This window comes from Cygnus olor, chromosome 1, assembly GCF_009769625.2.
Source record: "Cygnus olor isolate bCygOlo1 chromosome 1, bCygOlo1.pri.v2, whole genome shotgun sequence".
In the NCBI taxonomy this organism is placed as follows: Eukaryota; Metazoa; Chordata; class Aves; order Anseriformes; family Anatidae; genus Cygnus; species Cygnus olor.
The window spans coordinates 65,014,889-65,026,757 of NC_049169.1; the positions used below are offsets into that span (position 1 = coordinate 65,014,889).

Below are 11,869 nucleotides of genomic sequence, written 5' to 3' on the forward strand. Positions count from 1 at the left end.
TTTATTGTTGGGGATGGAGTTAGGGGGTAGAATCAAACAACCCAAACTGCAAAAGTAGCCTGAGGCTTTCCAATCAGTATTCTCCTACTCATCCTAATTAAAAAAAAAAAAAAACACTTCATTTTTTAAAAAAGAAACCGCTAATGTGATACTAACATTACTTCTGATTAATTTAGTAAATAATATTCAAATTGCATGTGCCTCATGTTCAATGACAAACCTTCAAAAGCTAATAAAAACAATAGTAAATAGTCCCATTATAGTATGTCGGTAGGTAATGATACCATAGAAGTCATACTACTGCTAGAAAATGAGTGTTTTTTGCCTGGTGAAGTTTAGGTGGTAAAAGTAAACGAACTGGGAAGTTGCTGAATAAACACAGCAAGCTGTCCAATAGAATTAAATATAGAATGCTATTTCTCAGCTTCTTTGTAACCTTATACTGCCAGTGCAAACAACAATAAAATTAGGAGCCAACATATAAGGATCCAGCTCTGCAGACTTCAGACTGCTTTGAGTAAATGTTGTTTATAGCATTTCTTTAACATACCATTTTTCTATTAAGAAACTGTCGCCAGCATTTGAAATTTAGGTAGTCACTGTGGGTACCGAACTAAAATTAAGTTCGTTCTTATATAAATTTCAGTTGTTCTTGAGTCTTTGGCTACTTCACGTCCTTTTTAGAAATCAGTATGCTTTTTTACTACAATCAAGAAGTGCACTTTTGACAAGTGTACTGCACAGGGAAACTTCACAGAAAAATACTTAATATCAAAATGCAATTTTAAAATTCTATAGAGCAAAGCTGAGAAAAGAGATCAGGTTCCATGAATCCAAAAGCATGACATAAATACTCAGCTGACAGTTGAGTTTGAAATGTTGGTGTGTGAATAACTTGTTGCTAATTTTCTTCTCAATCCCATTCTCCTTTTTCTTAGCTTCAGCATCGTGTGGTGGAGAGAGCAGTGGTATGGCTGCTGCAGCAGGAGCTGGTGTTCTTAAGATGGGACGATTTCAGGTGGGAGATGGTAAACTGATGTAGTTGTTGATACGGAATCCTCACTGAGCAGTTACTGCCTAGTGCCAGCTCAGTGTGCCTCTTTGAAGGCTTTCTGATCAGGAGAAAATACCTATACTGAGCTTGTGATCGAAGGGTTTTGTGCAGACACTGTTCTCATTTACGGCAGGGATTGCACTAGATTATACAAGGTCTAGTTTGTGAATCCAGCATTTGATTGTGTCAGGGATTAACTGCGTATCTGTTGGCCTTGGTCTTTATGTGAAGGAAGTCCTGATTGTGATGCAAGTCCCCTCTGAATCTATTGGGATTTTCTGGGAGTTAATCATCAAGCCTGTCTAGAACTGCTGTTTTGTGTGGCACCGTGTTACTTGGAGGGAAGAAGCTTGCTTTGTGGCGTTCCAGGGAAACTAGTTATTTTCCCCCCATATGATTTTTAGTATTTGAGGTAAATAAGAGCATCATGTTGAGGAAGAACTAAGAAGATCTGTGTGATTGCATTTCTGTTCTAGGTATCTGTGGCAGTGGATGATGTGCTAAAAGAGAGTGACAAACCTGAAACTAAGCCGGTGCAATTTGAAACCACCTCCTCTGATTCTTCGCCTCTTTCTGGCAGTAGTCCAGAGAGTACACTGGTAAAGCAGGCTGGCAGTCGGAAAAGTGAGGCTGTCATTGACTCTTCTGTGGATGTGGTAGATGTTATTTCTCAGCCAGTTCCTGGGCTGCAGTTGCCAGTAGATGTTGGTCAGCCTACAAAGGTTGGACGCTTTCAGGTAACAACAACAACAGATCAAGTGGGGCGCTTTTCAGTGTCAAAGACTCAGGATGAGGTCACCTGTGCAGAGAGAGAGCCAATGACTCTTCCTCTCTCCGTGGACTTGGAACAAGTTGCTTCTTCGGCTGCAGCTCCTAAGAAAGAGTTGGAGTCAAGGCAGTCCCCACATTTGAATGGTCCATCCTCTGAGCTGGAGGCTGCCTTCTTGAGTGGAATGGCTAAGGATGTGGATGACGGCTCAGGGAGCCCAGACTCTCTCCAGCCCATGGGGTCAAAGATCAGCCTCCCTGTTCAGAGCCTTAGCAACTCGTTCAATTCTTCCTACATGAGCAGTGACAACGAGTCGGATATTGAAGATGAAGACTTGAAATTGGAACTCCGTCGATTACGGGAGAAGTAAGGCTTCCTTTTGTCTTGTGTGTGCATGAAATGTGTAGCAGATGCTTAATATGAATATCTTTTCATTTCCTCTGGACTCTACTTTTCACAAAGAAAAAAGGTAGACTTCTTTAAAACACTAGACCTTTGCTAAGCATCAGGTCCCATTGTTGGTGTTTATATGGAAAGTAAAATCCTTTAGCAGGAACTAATACGTTATGATTCCAAACAATGGGTATACACACTTGCTATACTTAATATTATAACCTGTAATCTTGTTGCACGTGTTATATATAGATTGATTGCCACACTGGATAAATCTGTGCAGATGTATGGAAGTTTTTGCATAGGACTGAAATTCAGTAGTTAGTAGAAATATTGGTGTCACTTGAAAATGACACACAACTCAGCATTTCTAATATGCATTTATGGTATTTGTTCCCCTTTTCGTGAATAATCCCTGTTGACTTAGAAAAAAACCTCAGAAGTCAGGGATTATGACCTCCTAATTTATATTGAAAGCTGGCTTTTTAGGACGGCTGGCAACTGCTCTGATCTGAAAAGAATGGTGCAATACAAATGTATGGCCTCCAAGGCCATGTGTCTCATAAAATGAGTCATCTAACTATTCCTGTAACATTTATGATGTATGGTTTGATCTTCTATGTTAGCTGTATGTTCTTGTTTGTACATCTGTTTATTCTGGTTTTATGATACAGCACTGGGAACTTTGTATTGGAACTGTAGTCAGTGTTAAAGCACAATGGAAAAAGACAGGCCTTCTGCTGTATGCATTCAGTGGTTATTTGTGGAAGGGATTTATTTCCTCTGTTCTTGAATGTTAATGGAAGTTTGACCAAACAAGCTGGGAAGGATTGTATGCACACATGCGTACATACTTTTTTTTTTTTAAAGTCATACTCTTTTGTAACTTGTTAGGCACCTTAAAGAGATCCAGGAGCTGCAGAGTCGCCAGAAGCAGGAGATTGAATCACTGTACACAAAATTAGGAAAGGTCCCGCCTGCAGTAATTATTCCCCCAGCTGCACCCCTTTCAGGAAGGAGAAGACGACCCACTAAAGGAAAAGGCAGCAAGTCCAGCCGTAGCAGTTCCCAGGGAAATAAGAGCCCTCAACTATCAGGTAAGGCTTTCTACATTTTTTCTAGATAAGATAGTACTGACATGGTGCTATCTGTCACTTTCAGGTGGATGTGATTCTTCCACCTCCTTCTCTCCTGTCTCTCCTTCCCCCCCCCCCCCCCCCCCCCCCCCAAATTCCTCTACTGTCTGGACTATGAAGTCTTAAATTGCTTTTGCTAGTTGATAGTCTTGCTTGTGGCTTTTGCAGTCTACTGAAACATACAGAAAGTATATCATGTAGTTTTGTAAGAGCAGTTATAAAATTGAGAATTTTTTTTTTTATATTAGTGATATGGCTCCGGCTAAGAGGACTGGGAATCCCTCCTATCCGGAGTGAAAAGTGTAAATTAGTGTAAATTTAGTGTACCGGGGATTTTTTTTTCATGAACTGTTGTTATTTTCTCCTGAAAATGATTTTGGAGAGTGGGACTGGTCTCTTCACTTATCCCCAGTCACAATTCTTTATACTTACCAAATTGAAAGTTTCAATTGTCAAGGCTTCCTTTCTCATTAAAACAGTATTTATAATAAATTGGAAAATAGTTCCGTGACTGATTGATGTGGTTGTCAGATCCTTGCTGTGTAATTGTATATGTCCCTCAAATCCTGTAGCATTGAGTAAACATCATTGGAGGGCCGGCCCCATGTCATGCAGCAGGGTCTGTATCCAGTCACACTGTGGGCTCACTTCTGTTTTGTTATGTGATAGAGGAGCTCTGTGTGAGCACGTGACAGTGAGTTAACACTGAGTTCCCTTAAGACTAAAGTACATAAAATTATTCTAGCCTTACTACTTTCTTAGGAACTGCTGTAGTCCCTCCTCTGCACCTCTCTTTCTCTCCCTCTGGGAATGTCATGCTTGTCCAGAGGGCAATATCCTTCCCCCCTGCAACCTGGCCCTGCATTTCTTCCTGCATTACTAACAAAATAGCTCACTCGTACTTCCCTCTGTTCTATTTTTTTTTCTCTCCCTTGGAAATGATGACAAAAGCTTAGAAAATGAAATATTCAATGTGTTTTGCCTTTTTTCTTCCTATAGGCAATCTATCAGCTCAGAGTGCACCATCAGTCTTACCCCCACAGCAAACTCTTCATCCTCCTGGTAGTGTGCCAGAGACCGGACAGAACCATTTGTTACAGCCCCTCAAACCTTCACCTTCTAGCGAAAATCTCTACTCTGCCTTTACAAGTGATGGTGCCCTTTCGGTACCAAGCCTTTCTGCACCAGGCCAAGGTAAGACTTTAAATGGACTTAGCATCAAGTCTTGCACCTTTGCTGCTGGTGAAAGAATGGTCAGCTTGATGACACTTGGTATTTAATACACATTGTAAAGTAGATAGGGAATTTAACCCCTATGCATGGACACTGATAACGACTTTTTTTGCAACTAGATTTCAGGCTTCTCACGTAAGTGAAGCATGTTGAGATTGTTGAAGTAGTAAATAGATAGCATATGGCCCCATCTACCCTAATGAAAACACTAAGAAGGACACAAAAGAATGCAGTGTGATGGCAGCAAGCAATATTCTTCTGACCTGGGGGAAAAAGTGTTGGCTGGAAGGATGAGGAGACAGATGAGAAGGTGCGGGGGGGAGGTGTGTGCAAATGTGAAGTGAGACTGAGGAAGGGGCAGAACAGCTTTGGTGTTAAGAGATAATTGAAACGGTAGGAAACTTCAGAAGACTTAGTGTTTTTGGATTTAACGGCTTTGGCTGTTTCTGTTAATAATGTTTTTAGCAATAAAAGGAAAAAAAAAGGCCCATATTTTGCATTATGGGTTAGAGATACGCTGGATAAGAGTGTAGGAGTATGGAATGGCGTAGGAATAATAAATTAATTTTACTCAAGTTGAGAATTGCTTATAATTAGTTAGTATGTTATCAAATCATTTCTCACTGATATATTTGGGAAGGTTTTTTTTCTCCTTGCCACTCATTAAGGGGATTCTTTTACTTCTGTGAACGTAGTTGCTTCCGGTTTTTCTGCTGTATTATCTTATTGAAAAACTTTACTGTAGACTGATTGAATGCATCAAATCAAATGACTTTTTGTTGAAATTGGAGAAGTACAAATGGAAAACAGAAATGGACTTTTTGGAAGAATTTTCTCTAGAGATTTTTTTTAATGAACTGTTTCAAGTATTTTGGAGCTACTTTCATCTCCCTACATCCAGAGTTGTACAGTATCTTTTACAGTTAGATACGTTTGCTGGCATTTGGCTTTCCTATTGATTGAAACCCTATTGTTAGGTTATGTACTGGAGATTAACCCAGCAAACTTGGCCTAATGTCTGCAGCTGTTGAAGGCAAGTCTCTTCACTCGTATGTTGTCTGCGTACTCTTTGGTCCACTCTTTTGAGGCTTATTCTTGTGTGCCATGTTAATGCATTTCACCCTTCCAACCTCAAGTTGCTAACATCTTGTAGTGGTGTTCTGTCTCTTCTCCTCTCCTTCCTCTGTTCTTCCCGTTTTTGTTTTCTCACAGGCTGTGCGAAGTTTAACTGTGCGTCTGAGAGAGTGACGTTCAAGCCTGGTGGCAGGAGGACCCGATTTCTGAGTACGCCCTGCTTGGCTCTTTGTGTGTAACACCTTTACTCCTTCCTTGTCTGTTTTTTTGTTTTGTCTTTTTGTTTTCTTCTGCTGCCTGGATCTGTTTCATGCAGCCCATTCTCATCTGCCACCTTGTATTCCCTCCCATTCCATGGCACAGCTGAGCTGCTCTTCGCTCTTAGCGCACCTTTAGAAGTTTGGGTTCTCATGTCAGGTGTTCTCTTGTTAAACCCATAATAACAAACACTGATTTCTCCAAGCTTTTGGCGGAAACTTTTCTGGGCAGTTCAGTGAGATAACAGAAATCAGGGTTAGCTTGCAATATGTGAGTGCCTGGGCCTTTTATTCTGGCCTGCTTAGTAATTACGTTTCAGCATATATTAGCTGACATAAGACTTGGAGGGGAAGTACTCTTTCTAGTGGGACACAGAGGAAGGTTTGTTTTCCAAGTTGTTCCTTTGTTGGGCACTATTGTAACTGATAGCAGGAGGGCTGTGTTGTCTTCCTCCAGTAGTATGCTTACCCGGTGTTTTTGCATGCTGTCAGCACTAGTGCTGATTACAGTGCAGAGCATTGATGCCACCTGTAGGCAGTTAGCAGTGACTTCTTGTGTTCATTAGCGGATGGATAGCTAAAGATTGAAGTGTTGAGGGTTTAAAAAATATTTATAGGATACTTCCAGGCACACTCAGATGAGCCCCAGATTTAGAAGTTCTTACTGTGAATTGGAGACAGACTAAATATGACACAAATAGCAGTAAAGGTGGGGAAATAGCCATCGTCAGACATCCTGTCAGCCCTCACAAGTTACCTTGCAGCTTTTTTCAAAATCCTTTCACTTGTGCTTACCTTAGGCCAGATTAAAACAAGAGCCTCAAACTTCTGATGTGATTTTCTGAAGTAATGACATGCTTGAGCTGAGGCTGCTGATGTGATGCTTTTGATGGGGAGTGCTGTGACATCTCCCATGCTGCTTCTGCAGACCAGACCTTTTGAATGCTCTGACATTTATTTCCCACCCTCTGGAATGACTTGGTGTGAGAAAGCTTTAAGTGCTGTACAGAGACCTTCAGTTGCTGCACTGCATGACAGTACCACGCATCTGTAGCATCTGTCTCGCTGCAGTTGGCAGCCAGAGAACCGTGTGCAGGAATTAGACCTGGCCTTCTGCAGAGACAGCTGCAATGCAACCAACCCAGTCCTCTGAGACAGGAGTGAGTCAGAGGGAGGGGAGAATTTTTGCTGGCTGCCAAGTTTTGCAATTATACCTCTAGCCAACTTCATTGGATTTTAGGTATGTTACTGTGCAGATGTGCAACTAACATCTGCAATCCAAAGACTTATGGCTCCTTTCTTAGAAGGAGTGAAATGCTTACCAAAGCTAGCTTTTTAAAATTCTCTTGGCTGGCCTATCCTTTTTGGGGTAGGGAGTATAAAGAATGACCATTCCGCTTCTGGACTTGACAGTGAACTGACTATCAGTTAGTGTCATATGAGCGTCATATTCCTACGAGGCCTTGGCTTGCTGCAAATTGCACATCATCTGGCTATAAGAGTGCTTTGACATGTATATCCCTTGCTTGTGGGACTGGTGCTAAGGGAAATGGATTCCTTTTGAAAAGCGTTTTGTAGCTGTCCTGTAAAAGCAGGTAATACTTGTGAAGGCATGGCACAGCTTGGCCTGGCTCCCAGCTTGTTACAAGTTGCTTGCTTCCCGGAGTCTTGTCCTTGAAATGCTATTGCAGACTGTTGTGGAGAGTGACAACTGGAAAAGATGCTGGGTTAAAATCAGCAGTGTTGAGGAAACAGTGTGGTAATTGATACTTTTAACTGTGCAGCTGGAGAAACAGAGCGGTACAGCTTGGCAGGGAAAGTCTGAACTGTTCCACGGAGCTGGGAAGACTTGGGAAAATAGGGTGACAAACTATGAAAGCACTTGGCCTATCAAATTCTTCTCGTTTTGTGATACGGTCGAGCTTGAGAGCTGTGAAGTGCTTTCTACGTCCTGAAAAAAATGGAAGATGAACTTGTTTTTCCTTTTGTGATAACAATAATGCTTCCTGCCATTCTTCACTATTTTGGGAATTCTGAAGAATAAAGGCAGGAGGCTGAACCATTTCTTTCTCTGAAAGTACAGCTGATGAAACTGTCAGACCAGTCTTTGGATTTTTTCCTAGAATGTCCCAGTAGTAACTTCAAGAGCCGTGCTGTGCTACGTCCTCTGTTTCTCCCCAAGCTCTTTGTACTGTTTGCTGATACTAAACATTTCTTGCTGTTTCTCTTATCTTTAACAAATGACTCTCTCTTTGTGCTTCAGGGAAGATGGTGAAAAAAGTCTGTCCTTGCAACCAGCTCTGTAGTAATTATCTTATTTCTGTTATCTCCAGTTCCTGATTGTAAAGCTGTTCATTGGCTTTTTCTGGTCACTGAAGCCTTACCTCCCTGACTCTGTCTCCAGCACAGCATCTGTCTGTCTCTGTTGTGCCCTCTGATGTCTACTCTGTTGTTAGCATATTTATACAGCGTGGCTATTACTTCTGCAGAAAGGTGGAGGCAGGCAGAACCTCACCTTCACTGTGGAGTTCTTTGCTCACTGCTAACGACAGTGAATCGAGCATCAGGGTCAGCAGCTCACTGTGACGTGCTAAAACCGTACCTTTGAGCAGCTGGTTTGTTTACCTCTCTGATGGGTTCTGCCACCTCCAATTGCAGAGACTCCTTCAACATTTTAAGAGTAAGAGTGAGCCATCAGACCCAGATCTCCAGTCTGTGTCTAAAAGTAAGATGCTTAGAAAAGCCTGGGTGTGGTTGTGCCATTTAAGATTTTGAAGGTGCCTTTTCACTGTTGGCTTATGGGGAGATTTAAAAAAAAAAAAAAAAAGAGCTGAATAAAGGCATTGTAGGTAGCAGGCTGGAGAGGGAGAAGCCTTTTCACTTCAGATCACTCACCTCAGAGCAGAACTGGGGACGGCTGCTGTGACCAAGCAGGAATGCGGGGGGTTCTTCCCATTGAATGCTACAAATTGAAACACTTCAAACTCTTCTGGATGGCAGCTTGGGTAGGTGGTGAATACATCAGAGCTAAAACGTGAAATTCCTGAGAGGGCAGTTTTTAAATTGTTACTGTGGGAGCTCCAGTAATTTAATAGCTTGCCTCTAATAGTATAGGCTGGTCTGCTTCAGATTGCGACCTGGGGCTGGAGCTCCGAAACAAAATCATTTTGTAGACAAGGCTCTCATTGCCTCTCACCTTTCCCACCTGCTGTAAACCCTGAACCAAACCCGAAACCAATCAATTCCAAAACACTTGAGATTTCCTAAAAGACTTTTCACATTTTCAGATGAATGCATTGTATTATATTCCTTGAATAATTCTATTCTTTCTGTGGCCTGAGGAAGCTCCTCAGCTTAGGGCCTAGATTATAAGATGTATGCTTACTGATCAGAGCAGAAATGTGAGATACCAAAACCAGATATTGGCCATCATGAAGAGTATGAGAGTGAGTGTGTCAAGCTCTGCATGAACCCTCATGGTGGAATGTGGTTGTTACTGGTTTTGATGCCTCCTCTTGAGTACCTCTTTGTTGGTTTTGCTTGTTTTGTCTTTAATTTCACCTTTCACGTCATAGTTCTGATTAAATAATTGTATTCTGAGCACTGTCTGTGCGCTGCATGCTTCAGGTTCTCGTTATTTTACTGTAGACTTTTCCTTGCCACCTTACAGTGAGTTTCTGTTACTGTTCATCTGAGCTGCAGCTGCACACCCTGGTCAGGGAACCTGATGCTTTCCTTCCCGCGGGTACTGTTGCATGTGTCTGCCTGCCTGTACCCGTGAGCGCCCGCACGGGGAGCCACTTCCATGCTCGAGTTGGAACTGGTGGGTGGGATGCGTATCTTTCCCTCTTCAGCACCACTAGAGGCAGTAACACTTTGCTTAATTGTCCTGCGTAGTAAGTATGTCACCTTCCTGATTCACTCCTTAATGTGAAGCATTCCTGCAGGGGTTTGGAGCCAGTTCTCTCTTTGATACTGTGGTTGCGAGGAATGAGGCTGGTGGCCAGGTGGAGGTGAATTAGCTGTCAGGCGGGAGACAGGGACTGTCATTTGGCCCTTACAATACAGAGGTGATTTTCATTGCTGGGGCTTTTCATGCTCTGCTTTTGACCGGTTTGCTTCAGAAATTCTGCCACACGCTCAAGTTTTCCTAGACTTCCCAGTTGCAGTGTTCAGAGCAAGCCAGTAGAAGGGTTTGAGGAGCTTTGAGAACCAACACCATGCAGGTGAGGGTGTGTGCTCGCAGTGAGTGCAGGGTTTAGCACTGCAATGGCAGGATGCTTATTTTTGGTGCTTTAACTGGTTTTGCACTAAATGGATTTGAGAAATCTGGATTTGTTCTGCCTTTACTGTGTCCTTCAGAAAACAAAAACAAAACAAAAAAACCCACAACAATAGGCCTAGTGGTTAACCATCATTTCCACATCTGTAAGTGAAGACACTTTGCAGTACCACTAGGAATTCAGAAAGCTTCCTTGATGGTATACAGCTTTGATTACTGTTTTGGTAGCTGCCTTTGAAAAGCTCAAACTTGAGTGAAGTTTCTTGTTTACAAGAGAGGGGTAGGGCAGGGAGGCTATCCAAAACAAAGCTTTGCGATGTTTTCTACAGGCTGCTGTTCAGCAAGCTTTCTAGCAGAACCAAGCCCTGGTATTTCTGTGAAGGTTTTTCTTTGTGTTCTTGCGGTCAGCCCAGTGAACAGAAAAACTTTTCAAAGCAGGGACAAGGAACTATTCTCGTTTCTGCCTTCTTTAAGCTGCATTAGTCATTTGCATCCGAAATGCTTGTTCTTCTGACATAGGAAATGTGAACATAATGGCAAAAAAATGCCTTCAGAGACAAAAAGCGAAATTTAATGCAGTGCAGGCTTCCCATGCTGATCCTGGCTCTTTGGTGGATGAAGATAGTCCCATCTGGTTATTCTCAAGAACATAACTATGGCAGCTATTGGAAACAACAGTTGCTGTTTCTCACTGTGGCTTTTTTATGTAATCTGGGTGAATTTTTCCTCTTCATTTTACGTAGTGGAGATAATTTTCTACAGAGCAGCTGGCTATGCTGATTGTACTGCTCCTTGTTCAGCATCCAGTATTGTCCTCCAAGGTGGCGTTGACTTGTGCTGATAGTGGTTGCTGCTAATTAAAAGGTATAGGATGAGAGAATGATGTGATTTTTGTCATTTGGTGCCGAAATCTAATCTCCTTTTTCTTCTGCAAAGACCTAGAGGCTGCTACCATTCCCTCTTAAGATGACTACTTGCAGCACTTCTTGAAAAGCAAGCATATCCATGAAATAGATGTGCCTGTAGGAGTCCTTGTAGTTCCTACTTCAGCATGTCTTGGAATTGAAATGTAGACTTGATCTGCATGGCATTTTAACTGGCTCTCTGCTGTTGTACCACTGCCACAATTATTACATTTACTAGAGGAAGATGATCTTTAACCTGAGTTTTGACTCCTGTTTCTTGTACTTTTAGGGACCAGTAGCACTAACACAGTCGGGGCTACAGTGAACAGCCAAGCACCCCAGTCTCAGCCTACTGCTATTGCCTCTAGCCGAAAAGGGACTTTCACAGATGACCTGCACAAGCTGGTAGATAACTGGGCCCGAGATGCCATGAACCTGTCTGGCAAGAAAGTTGGCAAAGGGCATAGCAACTATGAGGTAAGATTTAACCCACAAACGTTTATAGGAAGAAACTGTCAACTGTCATTGCTGTCTCATTAGTGTGTCAAACAGCAGGCAGAGTATGGTTGCCACATAACCTGGACAACTGTGCCTTAAAGATGTTGGGTATATCTTTTACGTGCAGCATTATATTACATGCTATGGAAGGGAAGGGGAATAACTGAAGAGTAAGGCCATAGTGCATCCTTGTGAACATCCATTTGGAAGAGCCCGTGGGCTAAGGGGATAGCCTGTGGATTTTAAGCAGTTGTATAACTTGAGGGTT

The 11,869-nt window shown here is 42.3% G+C and overlaps 1 protein-coding gene across 18 annotated transcripts in view; it reads left to right on the forward strand.

Annotated features, from left to right (window-relative positions):
• WNK1 (WNK lysine deficient protein kinase 1) overlaps window positions 1-11,869 on the forward strand; it is a 106,030-nt gene that overhangs the window by 91,068 nt on the left and 3,093 nt on the right. For 10 of the 18 annotated variants that reach the window (XM_040562218.1, XM_040562244.1, XM_040562235.1 and 7 more), the window contains 5 exons: window positions 939-1,018; window positions 1,531-2,189; window positions 3,111-3,313; window positions 4,352-4,546; window positions 11,393-11,580. In XM_040562218.1, coding sequence (XP_040418152.1) covers window positions 939-1,018; window positions 1,531-2,189; window positions 3,111-3,313; window positions 4,352-4,546; window positions 11,393-11,580 — 1,325 coding nt within the window. Of the gene's footprint in view, window positions 1-938; window positions 1,019-1,530; window positions 2,190-3,110; window positions 3,314-4,351; window positions 4,547-5,797; window positions 5,891-8,179; window positions 8,222-11,392; window positions 11,581-11,869 lie in introns of all 18 variants that reach the window. The other 8 variants (XM_040562188.1, XM_040562215.1, XM_040562206.1 and 5 more) reach the window with 2 other exon arrangements.